The sequence below is a fragment of the Ictalurus furcatus genome, chromosome 4 (assembly GCF_023375685.1).
Source record: "Ictalurus furcatus strain D&B chromosome 4, Billie_1.0, whole genome shotgun sequence".
In the NCBI taxonomy this organism is placed as follows: Eukaryota; Metazoa; Chordata; class Actinopteri; order Siluriformes; family Ictaluridae; genus Ictalurus; species Ictalurus furcatus.
Window position 1 is genome coordinate 11,461,814 of NC_071258.1, and position 16,035 is coordinate 11,477,848.

General features: G+C 37.5%; 2 protein-coding genes across 3 annotated transcripts; both read left to right on the forward strand.

The window, feature by feature from the left end:
- Positions 1 to 5,798: 5,798 nt before the first annotated feature.
- On the forward strand, positions 5,799 to 7,923 carry lyve1b (lymphatic vessel endothelial hyaluronic receptor 1b; the record flags this gene model as incomplete). The annotated part of the gene is made up of 6 exons (XM_053622952.1): positions 5,799 to 6,065; positions 6,311 to 6,479; positions 6,622 to 6,761; positions 7,151 to 7,549; positions 7,672 to 7,750; positions 7,872 to 7,923. Coding segments are annotated over exons 1-6 (924 nt in total), but the record flags the coding sequence as incomplete, so codon positions are not given.
- Positions 7,924 to 8,521: 598 nt separating this feature from the next.
- rnf141 (ring finger protein 141) lies at positions 8,522 to 16,019 on the forward strand. Of its 2 annotated transcripts, none has more exons than XM_053622958.1 (6): positions 8,522 to 8,729; positions 9,922 to 10,119; positions 10,368 to 10,476; positions 12,976 to 13,103; positions 14,198 to 14,305; positions 14,396 to 16,019. In XM_053622958.1, the coding sequence occupies exons 2-6, from the start codon at positions 9,983 to 9,985 to the stop codon at positions 14,538 to 14,540; spliced, it is 627 nt and encodes a 208-aa protein (XP_053478933.1). In that variant the 5' UTR covers positions 8,522 to 8,729; positions 9,922 to 9,982; the 3' UTR covers positions 14,541 to 16,019. The 2 variants fall into 2 exon arrangements, with proteins under 2 accessions (XP_053478933.1, XP_053478932.1); XM_053622957.1 differs by having other exon boundaries at positions 8,546 to 8,729; positions 12,922 to 13,103; positions 14,396 to 16,015.
- The last annotated feature ends 16 nt before the right edge of the window (positions 16,020 to 16,035 follow it).

Genomic DNA, 16,035 nt, shown 5'->3' on the forward strand with positions numbered 1-16,035 from the left:
GCTTTTTATGGTTGCTTGACACTGGATTTATAAATAAAACAAAAATAAAAAACAGATTTTCATCACACATGCAATTGATTGCATTCATTTATAAACAAGCAGTACACAAAAGGATCATATGGGAGTTCAAAATCTGTTGTGCTGTCTAAAATGGGACCATTATTGAGACGTACTGCTTTGTTCTGCCTCTGTGATATGAGATCCTCCTGCGCTCTGTAGATGTCTGCTAGTGCCTGGTGTTTTTCCTGCCAGCTGAGACACTCAGTAACTGATTTATCTTTCTCTCTCTTGGCTAGTCTGCTCTCATGCTCAGCCTGCTGCTGCTCTTTAATGGCTCTCTCACTCTGCTCCTCAGCAGCAGCAGCCCTGCGTCTCCAGGTCACCTCCCTACAGCCAGAATGCTGTAGATGTTAGTGCAAATTCACATCTGCAACATCTCATTAATTCTGTGAAAATGTTCTCACTTTTCTTTGATTGTTGCATTCTCGTCACTCAGTTCTTTTAATTTTTGCCGTAGTGTGTTCCTTTCATCTTCCAAACCCTTGCTCTCCTTTAGGAGAAACTGTTTCTCTCCAGATACCCTCTCCAGTTTCAACATGGCCTCAAAGTAATTTTTTTCAGTCTGTGCCAGAAGCAGCTGCAGGTTTTTGTGCTATAGAAAACAGCGTAAAGTAAGCTGGTGGTTAATTACAATTACACAGTGTGTGTCACTGTACAAACACCCTTCATTAATACAGAGGAGTGGAGGAGGTATGCATTTTCACACTATGGTCCACTGTTGAGACGTATGTGTGTGTACCTCTTTACTCAAACTGTGCAGCTCTTCACTGAGTTGCTCTTTCTCAGCCAGTGCTGTATCTCTCTCTCTTTTGCTCTCGAGTGCCCGAGTCTCTGCCAGTGTTCGGTTCTTTTCTGCCTCACTTCGTGTCATGTCTGCCTCCTCCGCTGCCCTGGAGCATAAAGTCGCCCTCTGCTGGCTCAGATGCAGCTTCTGCTTTAACTAATAGCACCAAGAGAAAATAGACAGTACAGCTTACAGTACAGTGATCAATTGTACAGGATTTAACAAACTGCTAAGAAATCAGAGAAAATGCTTTTTTCCACTTATCCTGAATTAATTATGGGTATCTGAAATTGTGTACCTCTTTAACTTGGGCCTGTAGTTCCTGATTGATGTTTCTCAGGTTCCTCATGGTAAGCTCACTCTCGGTTCTCATCATGATCCTCTCCATGTGAATCTCATTGGATAAGTACTTGTTTTCCTTCTTTAGGTCCTCACATTCCTAATGATATTGGAAGGTAGTCAGGAGGGGACAAGTAGATTTTGTGTCCAGGCTATTACTTTTTCATTAGATAAGTTAGATAAGTAGATTCAACAACCATAAAAAGAAAAAAACACTACTTAATTTGGCATATGTCCATGTTTAAATGTAATGTTTACACAGTGGTGCGACAAACTTCAATGGTATAACTGTAGGACACGCTACTTATTTCGTACTCGAATCCCACCGCCTGATGTACTACGCACATCAGCCAAGGCACAATCTGGCAAATGGTTTTTACTACTTAGGTTAATTAGCATGCACAGATGATAGATGATATTTTCAGGATCAAGAACACAGGTTTGTGGAAACTCTGATAAACTGAGCAAAATAATTATCTAGCTAACTGGCTCACCATATATTGTTATATTACTTTAGGTACCAATTTTTTGCTTAGGTTTTTGAGCTACAGAAACATGGAACTTTCACTTGCCATGTGGGCTTGCTAGTAAATTCATGATTTTCCATCCCTGGCAGTGATCATGGTGCTATAAAAAGAATCATCACCTATATGCATTTTTTATTAGTTTTAATCAGCACTCACCTTTCTCTTGCGTACCAGCTCTCCTTGCAGGTGGTTAATCTGTAAGAAAGAGCCGCTGACACTGAGGGAGCTCACTGGCCTCACTGCTCTCACAGGCCTCCGAGGAAGATGAGACGGTTTAGACACTCCCTTGATCTCCTCCATGCTTTCCTTTCCAGTTCGGCTCCCCAAATTGCTGTTGACCGAGTAGGACTTGAACATGCTGTTGTCTGAAGCTGGTAGTTTTGACAGAGACAGATTCTGAAGGTCCCCATGAGACACAGTCCTCAGGCTCATGATATGATCCAGTGATGTTCATATACACCAGGTTTCTAGGTTTTTAAGATTTGGAGTAGAACAGTATATGTGTGCTGCTGATGCTAAGCTGGAGTTTAGAAATATACTCCAGTCTGTGTACAGATGGACATGTGAAGACTTGTGCTCTGACAGTTCGAGTTAATAATCGATGAGGCCATTGGATACCTTTTCATGAGGCGTAGAAACTCTATTCATGCAAAGAGGGTGAAACAAAGCCCATTCTTGCCATAACTAATACCACTAGATCCCTCTCTACCTGCTCTAACTGGTCTTATTCTTTAAGCATAACATATGTATTCCATCATTTCTATTAGTATTTAAACATTTAATGTGTTATTATAAGTGTCATTATAAGCACAAGGAGTTAAACGTTTTTGAACAGCTTTTGACTCCACAAAGGCAGAGTCACATGAAAACACAAAAAAAAGTGATTCTTTTAAAATAGTAGAGTGGCCACAACAGTACAGGTCTGCTAGGCAACAGTGCCATGACAGGCTGCATGAATGCATTTGAAACTCTACAAGCGATGTGCTCATGAGTGATTCACAAACCTTTCCATTACCAATGTATTATTCAAACAGACCAAGTAGATCAAACTCTACTTGCCCTGTTAAGCCAAAATTTAAACAATAGACCTGCAGTCATATACAGGATGATTAAAAAATTAAATAAAAAAAAAAACACTACAAGATTGTAAAATTATAACACAAGGAGAAAAGAAAATGTTGCCAATATGTGTTAACATTTTAAAATCACCATGTACAAATGGATGATGACAAATAAAAGTGACAAAAAACAGGAAACATTACATAAGTGCATATGCTTCCATGTTCTGTGGCATGTATAAAAATGCTATGCAAGCCCAGTTAACCTTGATTTTGAATCAAGACAATAGGTAAAAGGAGAAGATCTAAGTGACTTTAAAAGAGGGTTCATTATTGGGCCATAAATGGCAGGAGCTTAAGCCACAAAGACAGGCTTGTGTTTCAATATGAAGTGACTACAGTGAAGTGACACTTAGAGCTATAGATCTATGGAAAAGCCATTTAAAAAAACAGGTCTGGAAATTGTCAGTCCGTAGAGGATTTCACAACGCTATTATTATTATTTTTTTTTGTGATTCTTGTAGCTAAGAATGCTTTTTTTCCAATGCAAACTTGCAATGCAAAAAAGAAAACTACTTGAACTGGCGAAATTGCAGTTGTACGAAATTGTTTTGTCTTTCACAGTGATGTTTGTTGGTAAATGAGACCTTTTAGTTCTACTCATGTTTGTGATTCGAAGAGGGCTTTGCCTGAATGCGCATTGTGATGAAATCACATGACGTGTCTTGGCCTAAATCTGTGGAAAATTTGCTGTAATTTTGAAAAAAAGCTCCTCCGAATATTGCACAGTTTGCTTGATTTTGCATTAATTTCTAAAATCCTGTGTGGACTGAATTGTGGTTAAAAGCACACATTCCAATAACTGTGATGGAAAATGTAAGGAAAAACAGAAAAGCATCTGTTCTTCAGGTGATTGAAAATGTAAATGCATAATCAGATATAATCAGACTGTAAGGAAGTACAGAGTATCCAGAAGTATATAGTATATAGTATAAGTATTTTACAGTAGGCTTGCCATGCATAAACCTGGAGGCTCTGTTGACATCTCACTGGCATGATTTGGGTCCACTTCCCATTTAGAAAGAAGAGTCATTGCAAATCAACACAAAATTCTCAGTGATCTGACTGATCACTTTTATCCTATGGTAAAACATTTCTATCCTGATAGGAGTGTTCGCTTCCCAGGTGACCCCACCCACATCCACACAGCACAACGGCTCATTAAATGGTTTGATGAGGATGACAGTGATGTAAATCATGTGCTATTGCATGTGGACTCACCAGATCTCAGTCCACTTGAACATCTTTGACAGATTTTTGGATCATTGTGTTTGACAGTGCTCTCCTCCACCATCGTGAAAACACCAATTGAGGGAATATCCTTTGGAAGAATGGTGTTCATCCCTCCAGTACATTTCAAGAGCCTTGATGCCAGCTTGATGCTAATCGATGCCTACTTGCAGCTGTTCTTAGAGCTTGTGGTGGCCCAACACCTTACTAGAACACTTTATGTTGTTTTTTCCTTTAAATTGTCAGCCATCTGCAACTCTAGATGGTTATTTTTTTATATACATAAGAAACAGTAAAAATGTACAGTATTGAATATAATGTGGTGTTTTACTGTTTTGATTTGTGAATGGAAACAGTAACACCTGAAACAGAATGAAACAGGGCTCTGAAATATTACTAGCGGTGTTTTTTTTGTTTTTGTTTTTTTTTGTTTGTTTGTTTGTTTTTTACCTTCAGAGCCAATTGTGAGTGGGGTTTCTTAGCTTTTCTCCACTTTCTTAGCTTTTTATCACATAAAATGACTATGTCATCACATCAAATGTTATATCAGAGCCCTTGGCAGGTTTACATCCTAAGATGCTTGTTGATATGAACAGGATGGCTATGTGATTTGTTAAAAAGTCCCATTTAAATTAACTTTTTCCATTTGAAATCACACCACAGGAAAGCTGCCAAATCATTTCAAATCAACATGCAAGATAAGGCTAATAAATCTTAAACTCAGTGGAACCTTAAGGAGTGCCAATCAGCAGGAACAGCAAAGTATAGAAACTTTAAAAAATGGAAATTCTCTTCATTTCCCATTCCTTATCCTTTACATTTTATGCCCTAAATACAACAGAACACTTTTGTAACAGATGCACTGTTAGGCCACTGAGTTGGTGAGGCCTACGGTTCTGCACAATTATATAAGCATTACTTGTCAGTTAATATTTTATGTAGAAGAAATAATATAGAATATTCATATAATGCTAAATCTTACACTTGATCAGCAGCAGGAAGTTGAAAAGGAGTGTGCTTCCTGAAGTGAGAGAACAGTATTTGAAGATATCTAAGGAAATAGGAAAGATAACATGGATGAGGGGATTAGGCAGGAGGAAGAACTACTTATTAGTGTGCCTCAGTATTTGTTCATTCATTCATCTTCAGCAACCTCTTTATCCTCGTCAGGGTCACAGAGACTTTCCCAAGAACAGTGGGCATGAGGAGGAAATACAGTACACCCTTCATGGGACACCCATGCACACACACATTCACACCAAGGGGCAGTGCAGTGTTACCAATCCACCTATTGTCATGAGTTTGGGAGGAAGCAGAAGAACCAAGAGGAAACCCACATAGAAACAGGGAGAACATGCAATATTCTGCACAGTCAGTAACCCTAGCTGAGGATCTAACAAGGGACCCTGAAGTGCCTGAAAGATGTAATACTGCTTAAATACAGTATGTATGTACTTTTAATAGTAATTGACTTATTAGTTGAGTTTGAACTTGGTATACACTGCCCTGGAGCTCACACACACAAGTAAATTTCCTCTGATAGAAGTGCTGAGTAAGACATATTTGGAGTATACTTTGCATAATAGTAGGCTCATCATCAGTCAACTATGCATAGATCAAACGGATACTGAGATGACAGGCCTCAGGAATTTGTCAGGTGCAACTGTAAAACCTGTCAACCACAGAGCCAGAAAGAACAGAAATCTTTTTTAACATTTTGTATTGTACATTCAGCACCAAACCATTAATTTTCTTATGATCTTTGCTCTTATATCCATACCCTCTTGCCCTAATCTAGAAGGTCTCCTAACAGAACTTCCTCAGTCTCCTTTTTCCTGTTTCCTTCTGTCTTTAGCTATGGGTAATGATGTTTGCAGTATGGCAATACATTCTGTGCAAAAGAAAATTTCAGTTGAGATACAATGATGTCCAGAGTATGTTCAGCTTTGTGTTCTCTTCTCTCTCTGGCGCTTTGCACAACCAGTCTAGATCTCAGCCAGATCCAAGGTAAGACAAAACGTATTCATATATATATATATATATATATATATATATATATATATATATATATATATATATATATATATATATATTAAATATAGCACAGGAATGTAATGCTTTCTGATAAAATAGAAACATGTTGATGACTTTTATTGCAATAATTACTGTAGTTCTATATGTAACAAATTGCTTTTCGGAACTTGTATTGGCTCAGTGTATTGTTAAATGGCTTTCATTTTGGGATTTTACAGTTTATCCAGAAAATGGTGGAATCTCTGAAGTATTTATAGCCCAGCTCAAGGACCAACCATACAGCTTCAATGCCATTACAGCTATAGATGTATGCAGAAGTCTGGGTGTTAGTATAGCTACTCGTGCTCAAGTGGAAACTGCGCAGACCAATGGCTTACAGACTTGCAGGTACAGTTAAAAACATTAACTGAGGATAACGGGTTGACATTTAATGGATAACCAAATATACTGTTTAAATGACATCATAAATCATGTTGTTATGTTCAAGTTAGCTTGAACATAACAACATGTATGGTTTAATGTTTTGCAGATATGGTTGGGTTATGGAGAAAGTAGCTGTTATTCCTCGAAAGGAGAAAAATCCAGTCTGTGGCCAAAATAAAGTTGGAATCATTGTTTGGGCTACTTCTCCTAACCGATTATTTGATGTGTTTTGCTACAATTCAACAGGTTCATTCTTCTTCTTCTTCTTCTTCTTCTTCTTCTTCTTCTTCTTCTTCTTATTATTATTATTATTATTATTATTAAGATGGTATTTTTATGGTTTTTGTAATTATATCTCTGACATTTCTAAGATTAAAGTGCAATTATCGATTTACAAAAATCTAGCATATAATAATTAATACTATCAAGATGTGTAGCAATGGGTGTGTGAGTGTCTGTGATTGTTCCCTGCGATGGGTTGGCACCCCGTTCAAGATGTCACCCACCTTGTGCTCTGAGTCCCCTGGGATAGGCTCCAGGCTCCCCGTGACCCTATGTATAACAAGCAGTAAAGGAAAAGGATGGATGGAAGATGTGTAGCATGTAAAGTTAAATATGTGTCCTATGACCTGCAGCAACAACATCAACCACCCCAAATATGACAACGGTGTCTGATGGGAAGACGGATGCTAAAACAACCTCCTCATCGTTCTTTCTGTCAACTCAGTTTAACAAAAACTTCCTTGGTTCATCCCCATCTCCACAACCCATTTCCACTGGTTTCAACACCTCTGTGATACCTACAATATTTTCTTCCACAGTCACCCCTATGACCACAAAGAGCTCTCAAACATCACCACATTCTACCTCCCTAACAACTGCTGGATACCATTCATCCATTTCCTCCTCATTTTCTACTTCCTTCTATTCTACAAATACTTTCTCACATCCATTTACTAACTTTTCATCTGTAACCATTTCAACTAATGAAACAGATAAGCAACCCCCTTCTGGAAAAGGATTTTTCTTTGGAGGTAGAGCTCATTAATGATTTACACACATTTTAAAAATAATATCATGTTTTAAATAGGTTTGGAATTCCTTAGTGTTTATTAAAATTCTCAGCACTGATATTTTGTCCTTCCAACCCCTACAGCAGTGTCCATGGCATGTGTCATCCTTCTTGTGGTGCTCCTGATGATGGCAGTAACAGGAGCAGTTTGGTATTTCAAGATGTATGTTTTAAATTGCCAATGTATCCTATGCTCCCCTTAATAACTTCCATGGATGCAATTTTGCATCTAGTCAAGAGCAGCAATTTACTGTCTGATGTTCACGATGTACCATTTCTTTCAGTAAACAGCCACACCGTCTTTCTCCATGGAAAAGGATTTGCCACAAAGATATGTTGGAGACTGAGATGTGGGAACACACAGAGCAGCAACATTTCAACATGCAGAATGACAGTGGAAACTGTGTTGATGATATACCTCTCCAGATCAAAGATGACACAATATCATCCGAAGAACAGCCCTTCTAGGATGGGATGGGATGTTGTAGTGCTCTGGATGACTCCAAAGATTGTAAATATCAGATACACTAGGTTTAGACTGTAAGTAGCAGGGTGAATGTTGCTTTCTGTCTTCTGTTCCTGGTTCCTAAATACAAGTGTTTGAAACAAATGATCTTTTATTTCATGTAATCTATGCAGATTTATTTGTACAATGAATGTGGTTCTAAATGTTTTTTCCATCTCTTCAGGTTTTTGTTCTCCATCACTTCAATTTATAACAATACCAACTGTAACAGCTCAGTCATCATAAAGAAGTTAAAAGAAATAAACTTGTTTTCCCTAATCTGTACATTTTTCCTCTGAGCTGCAATCAGATTATATGGATCGTTCCACATTTTCACGCTAATAGAAACTATTTATACAGTACTGTATAAAAGGTTTAGGTCTGTGTGTGTGTGTGTGTGTGTGTGTGTGTGTGTGTGTGTGTGTGTGTGTGTGTGTGTGTGTACTATTTCATACAGGGAATGAAATAGACTGCTACACACACTTTAGTGCACTATGTGTTCAATGGGGAGGCATTTGTTATTCAGCCCTCGTCCGCCTTACGTCATCATTACGCGTCAGTGTTTATCATTAAAAGTGGCTAGCTGCGCGTTAAAAAAAATCCCGAATAAAGACTTGGATAAAACATATGTCAACAGGTTAGCACTAATTTATTTATATCAACATATCATATTTATAATTCCCGTATGGAATTAAGTTTAATATTTTTATTGCTCGTAGTTGTTATATTGTTATCTTGCTAGTTCGTATCATTGCGTTACTCGCGTTTTAAATCGAGTTAAAGGGTAAATATGTTATCGTTAATAGTGCTTTTTGGGCATATTTTATAAACGCTTTATTGAGATACAGTTTGCATTACGACGTCGTCTAGGTGATCTGAATAAAAGTTGTAACTAGCTGGTCATTTCTAGTGTTATTCAGGTGTTATAGTCAAAGTTCATTGTAACACTCAGGTGGAACATTGCAAGTCAGTGAAGATAGTGAAGTTAGCACGAGTTTTTATCCAAAAAAAACAACCAATCCGTCAATCAATTCTATAAACCATTCATACTAGAGGTGAAATGACCGAGGTGATGGTATATTTTAGCATGATCCTTTACTGATATAAATATATGTTATATGTTATATGTATATATATATATATATATATATATATATATATATATATATATATATATATACTGATATAAATAGCTAAATGTCATCTTAAAATATATTACACTGTTTTCAAAACAGAGGTGCCCACGACTAGAGTTTCTATATTGATACTCAAATGAAGGCTCATATTGACCCCTTTTAAGATGAATAGACATGTTCATTCATTTATTCATTCATTTTCAGTAAGCGCTTTATCCTGGTCGGGGTCATGGCGGGTCAGGAGCCTGTCCCGTGAACACTGGGTGTGACTCAGGAACACACCTTGGATGAGACACCAGTTCATCTCAGGGCACCGTGCTCACACACATTCACACCTATGGCCAATTTAGAGTAGCCAGTCTGTCTTCTGGTATGTTTTTGGGCGGTGGGTGGAAACCAGAGAACCTGGAGGAAACCCACACAGGCACTGAGAGAACAAGTGAAACAAGTAACCCGAGCTAAAGATGAAACTAGGGACTCTGGAGCAGTGGAGCAGTGAAGCAGCAGCACTAAATAGCAGTGACAACAGCTCTGATCTAAGAGGATACCTAAAAATTCCAAAAACCTTGATACTGGGCTGTACTATTAATCAGTACCATAAATTCTGTCTTTTTTCAGGCTGTTCTACACCTAACCTGTAACTGGCTTTGCAGTTATTTCCTGTTTTATTACAGTGTGTTTGTTTTTCTGCAGGGCCTTGAGCACTGAATGAGGTGTCGTGTTTTCTCTGCGTGTTCCTCCTTGTGGAGCTGAGATGGGCCAGCAAATCTCTGGTCAGGCTGCGATGGGCAAGCTTCCCGAGAAGCTACTCAAACATGCCGGATTAGTGCGGGATAGTAGCTATCTCACCTACGAGGAGTTTCTGGCCCATATAGCAGAGCTGAATGAAGTGTAAGCTGCAGTTCTGTTCATATTATATCAGAATAAATGTATTATTACTTAATTTCAAAAGTGCATTTATCTGCTTTTTCATAAGCTCCGTGGACAAAAAAATAGCAGCATCCTCCAATAGCAGCACCTTACTGCACACCTGGATGAATGTAACATGGCCAGACTCTGCAGTTACTTTTTGTGCTTCAATACAGTTTCTTAATTTCTTCAAAATGATTAAATAACTCTTATTCTCTTTTCATTGTTAGAACTGCTAAGCTGGCAATTGGCCAACCAAAGCATCTCCTCTTTGAAGTTCAGCCCGGATCTGATGCGTCTGCTCTGTGGAAAGTGGCTGTAAGGATAGTGTGCACTAAGGTGAATATAATAAACTTGTCAAACTTTTCCTCCTTATTTTATTCATAATGTAGGGCATTTTCACTCATACCATTTTAAAAAACTTAAAGATGAACATGGTGGTCTGGGGATTACGTCATGTCAGGATCAACTTACCCTTGAGGCATTGAATAACACGAGTGGTTAGACTTGCCTCGTTACTTCCTGTTTCAAGTTTTAAAATGGAAAAACAATATTGTGGTTTGCAGATGAGATGAAATGCTTGATCGAAACTAAAGTCAAGACATTCAAATGCAAATTGATTTACTTGTGTATAGATGTGAGCAGCTTTGAATAAATAATACATTGATCAAATGAATATGATTAAGAACAATAAAGAGGCCTGCCTATTATTAGGCAAAAATGCGAATCACAGTGGATTTAAATTTGTTCTGACTATTGAATTGAGCCCTCTGACCACATCTGAAAATACTCTTTCTGTCCAAACTGCAAGATGTGCACAATTATTAGGCAAGCCAGTATTCTTATCATATTAACTCCAAACCATATAAACCAAATAATTACGAGGTAGAATCATTTTCAGGTGATATTGATTCATGAGAGGTGGTGTGACTTAAAATGAGACATACCTGACATTCAGGTGTGTATAATTGTTAGGTTAACTTTTTTTCAATGCCAACGCTGACCTCTAGGTGGCGCCTAAGATGGCTGCCTCATGCTTGGTGCAGAGAGAGGTGGTTTTGTAAATTTGCTGCGCACTGGATCTTGAATGATATTACAAGAAATCTAGAGCATGTGCAGTTTGGCAGTCGACAAAACCATTCCACAACAAGTAGTCTAGTCAGTTTAATGGATTGTTTCATGCTGTAGACCATACGGTAGCAGTACAGAGCCTTTTTGATCTTGGAGTGAGACCTGGTCTTATTCCATGTTTTTGTAGTTTTATGACCAACCGTTGTCAGAAAGTGCGTTATCAGGGATATTTTTCTGATTGGGAATACCCCTCATGTGGAGTCCTACAGGGGACTATATTAGGGCCCATAATCTTTCTAGCACTGATCAACAGTGCTCTCCAGGACGAAATAGACCACTGGAAATATGTGAATGACATGACCATGGTTCAGAGGTGGAATCCTCAACTACCCTGTACCCGCCAACTGACATTGGTCTTGACGTTTGGGTAGACGTTTGAGTAGCACAAAATGAATCTCAACCCCAAGAAATGCAAGGTTTTACATGTCACTAGTATGAGACAGGTAGCAGCTTGGCCATTATTCTTTATTGAACAGTACGTATTGGAAGTCTGTGATGTTGTTAAAGTTCTGGGAGTCACCATCCAGAGTGATTTGTGGCATAATCAAGTGGATCACACGTTGACCTCGGCCAACAAAAAGCATTTTGTTCTCCGTCATTTAAAGAAATGTGGTGTCTGAGACCCTGAACTGGTTACCATCTATACAGGATATGTGCGCCCTGTGCTAGAGTATGCAGATGCTGTTTGGCACAGTTCTTTGTTCACTAGTTAAAATGCTGGAAAGTGTGCAGAAATGGGTCTGTAAACTTGTACTTGGTCAAAAGTATTTAGGGTACTCGGATGCTCTCTGTCTCCTTGGACTGTGCACTCTATTAGACAGACGAATTCAACTGTGTCTTCACTTTGCCAGAAAGCTAAGTTTACCAGAAAGTCTAGTTTCAGAGACTGTCTACCCCAGTCAGGGAGGAGCTTACAGGTTTCCAGACAAGGAACTCAAATAAACTGACAATCCCAAGATGTCAAACTCAGAGAAATTGGACAGCACCCATTCCCTATATGTGTAGACTTCTAAATGATTGTGGATTTTAGAAATTGCCTTTGTAATATGGGGTGTTAGTAATCTGTATATCTTAATACTGTATGTTTTAAAATTTTGTTTATTTTAAATTGTGGTTTAATTAGTATTGACGTTTTATTGTAACAGCAAAATAATTCAGTGTTCTTCATTGATGAATGTCTTGAAGAACCTGTAATAATGCTGAAAATTAAATAAATAAATAAATATTACAGGTAAAATGAGACAAAAAAGAGATCTAGCTGACACTAAAAGTGTAATCTCGATACTCGATATTAAACTATTGAGGTATGATCACCGCACATCAAATGCTTTCAGTTCAGGTCAGTTTTGGCAAAAAAAAAAATATGATTTTGGATTCACTGGTAGAATTGTTTGTATTCAACACTAAAACGAATCCTGCTGAACTGAAATTGCTTTGTAATTGTGAGTGTAGTGTAGTTGTAGATGGTTTTTGTTGTTCATTTTTTAAAAAGTTTTTTTTTCTCCATATTTGCATTTGAAATAATTTCACTTCCTCTAATCACACTAGTCCTATAATTGTTCCATTCCAAAGTTGAACTGTTCTGGATTTATCCATGATTATTTGTGCCTCATGCTCAAGTGGAATATTTGAACACTTTCTACCTAAATACAGATAAATAAGGAGGATGGTATGGTGGAAGCGTCACGCATTATGAACCTGTATCAGTTTATTCAGCTCTACAAAGACATCACCAGCCAAGCAGCTGAAGTGCTGGCAGCAGAGGGCAGTATGGAGTGTTCCTCTGGACAACTTTTCTCTGCAGGCTCCTGCCAGGCCAGCATGTGGATGGGCAGGTACAGTAAAAATCATCACAAACTACCATGCCAAAAATAAGACTTTCTTACAGACAGGCCAAGATGGTATAGATGTCACATACATGTATAGTTTTATTCATGTTTATAGTACTCATTCATATTTTAAATTGACACCATTTACATTTTACTGGTTCTGTAGATTTGAGCTGGGTGACGTGATTAATCTTGCTCTTATACCAAAGCACAGCTGAATTCTAAAATTGGATTGGTCAAATGGTGTTGATTAATATTGTATAACAGCACGTCTCTGACAATACAGGGTGTCGCAAAAGTCTCCATACATAGGGGATTATGTTCGCCAGCACCACGTTGGTTATGCCTTCATCAGTGGATGTTCGTGGATGTCCACTTCTCGGTTGGTCCACAACCCTTCCAGTCTTTTTGAATTTGTTAATAAGTTTGGAATCAGCATCATGTTTGATGTGCTTTCCATGTTTCCTGTTAAAGTTCATCACACCCTTGTGACCGCTTGTGAGAGCTTCTAGATCCAGCCATGAGAATGATTTGAATACGTTCTTTTTGTCAAAGGCATCCTTAATGCTATCTGAAAAAATAAAATAATAATATAAACTAAGCATGAAAATGTTTGGAACACATTTGACACTAAAATTAACACTAAAAAGTGTTAATTTCCCCTGTGTGTGGAGACTTTGGGGACACTGTAGTATTAATGTGCTCATTTTAATACATTATCTACTTTTATAGGACAGTGTTACCACTATACACTATATATATATATATGTGGTCGCTTCACGTCGTCTAAAGCTAATAATGAACAAGTTTTAAAAACTATGGTGTTACTTGACAAAGGAAAGGGTATAATCATTGACACAGTAGAGCTCACATTTATGGAAGGAGTCTCCAATGTCAGCACTGAATTAAAATTCATGAATTAAAAATTGTAATCTTTGCTGTGGTATAAAAGTAATAAAACACTTCATGACATGTTGTTATGGGAAAATAATCAACTAAGGGGTGGTGATGATCACATCATCACATCATTGTTGTTGATTTACTATACCAACACACCCGAAGTGTTGTATTCCTTATCATACCACATGATCATTTTACAGGGTGAAGCAGCTGACGGATGAGGAAGAGTGCTGTATCTGTATGGACGGAAAAGCAGATCTTATTCTGTCTTGTGCTCACAGCTTCTGTCAGAAATGTATTGATAAGTGGTATGTACAAGCTGTCAGCTGAGTGTTTATCTTTCTGTGAGACTCATTCAGAGAGTGACTCATGCTTCTTTTGCCATCTGTGTGTTGTAGGAGTGGTCGAAACTGTCCTATCTGCCGGATCCAGCTGACGGCTGCCAATGAACCATGGGTAATGTCTGACGCGCCTACAGAGGAGGACATAGCCAGCTACATTCTCAATCTAGCTGATGAGGCTGGCCACCCTCACAGACCTTAATTTGAAGCACTACATTACTTCTACATTCACTGTCTCTCATTATTAGTCTGATTTACTGACTGAAAGATGCTGTTTTGAATGATGTAGGTTATTGACGTGATCTTTATTGTCTTATATACAGGCAGCAATAACCATTCACTGGGCCTCATTTATCAAGCTGGATACATACTAAGTTATTAGTAAATCATTCGCAGGAGTATTTATGAAAAAAATTGCTATTCATGAAAAACCAGTTAGTTTGAAAATTTGTTCGTATCTTGTACATTTCATATTAGTGACATATTAGTGAAAGCTATCCAAAACAAACCCATAAATTAAGACAAATAAGACTAGCTATTCAATAAGAACAAAAGAAATACTGCCATATAAAAGGAGAAAGAGTTAGTGTGTGCTCACGGTATCCGACATACTTCAGTGGCTTATCTGCATTACTGGATAGATTTAGCACATGCAGCACTAAGGAGGTGTTCTTTCATCATATACTTTTTCTTTTGTTGTATTCAGCTCACTGTGAACTTTGCCTTTTATGGAGTTTTGTGGGCATCACTAAATGCAAATCAGCTGTGCCATGAATGCACTTTGCACTTTATGGGTGATTTGCATTCATCAATATATGCACTTGACGAAAACTACTGAAACTTTTGCAAATCTGGCAGGATTTATTTAGTTTTTTTGTCTGGCTTGCAAAAAGAGTTACACAAATATTACTTAATTATTGATAAATGAGGCCCATTGTCATTTAGATTTATGTGATTTGTTCAACTTCACTAGAAAAGTTTTATTGTGTGAAATGTATTGACTAATTGCTGCTTTAATTTTGAATCTCTCATTGGTTGTGTATAGGAATGAATGAAAAGAAATGGAAGTTCTAGCTACCTTCCGTGGTGCTAGTGACTGTTTTGAGAACGTACAACTGCATAATGTTTTCTTTTATTTCTCAGAAGTGTTGGAAGTCACTTAAGTTTGTAAGTTTGTAGGCTGAATAGAAGTGCATCTACTATGAGTTCTGCATTAGACACCTTGTTTCTTCTGGTGAACTTACTAAGATTTGTAAGGCTGTTTAAATAAGGTGTTCTGGGATATAATAAGTGTTTTCATATAGGTCAGTTATTTAGTGGTGACTAGAATAAATGTTTAAGCTAACAAAAATTTGCTTGATTTAGTCTATATAATGTGAAAAGATTTCAGCAGTTATAGCTACTGGGGATATTTAAAATGTTTACTTATATATTAGGACTAGTATCTTTTTTTGCCCTGTTAATTTTGCAGTTAATTATTTAATATGCATTTTCTGGTTTGCTATGTATGACCTATGATATGATAATATAAGAGCAGCACACTAGATGTATATTTTTCTTGATTATAATCCTCATAATTAAAACTTTTTAAATGTCTAAACACTTATGAGCTCATTATGCTGTTAACCTGTTTCTTCCACAACAATATTGAGTATCAATAAAAGTATCTTTTATACAATAAAAAAAGTCTTCAAATA

What these genes read in the sequence shown, in the direction of transcription:
- rnf141 (XM_053622957.1), top strand. Translation starts at nt 9,983, where the DNA reads ATGGGCCAGCAAATCTCTGGTCAGGCTGCGATGGGCAAGCTTCCCGAG. An exon ending in TAAGGATAGTGTGCACTAAG is followed by an intron (nt 10,477 to 12,921) that starts GTGAATATAATA and finishes ACCTAAATACAG; the next exon opens with ATAAATAAGGAGGATGGTAT. An exon ending in CAGAAATGTATTGATAAGTG is followed by an intron (nt 14,306 to 14,395) that starts GTATGTACAAGC and finishes TGTGTGTTGTAG; the next exon opens with GAGTGGTCGAAACTGTCCTA.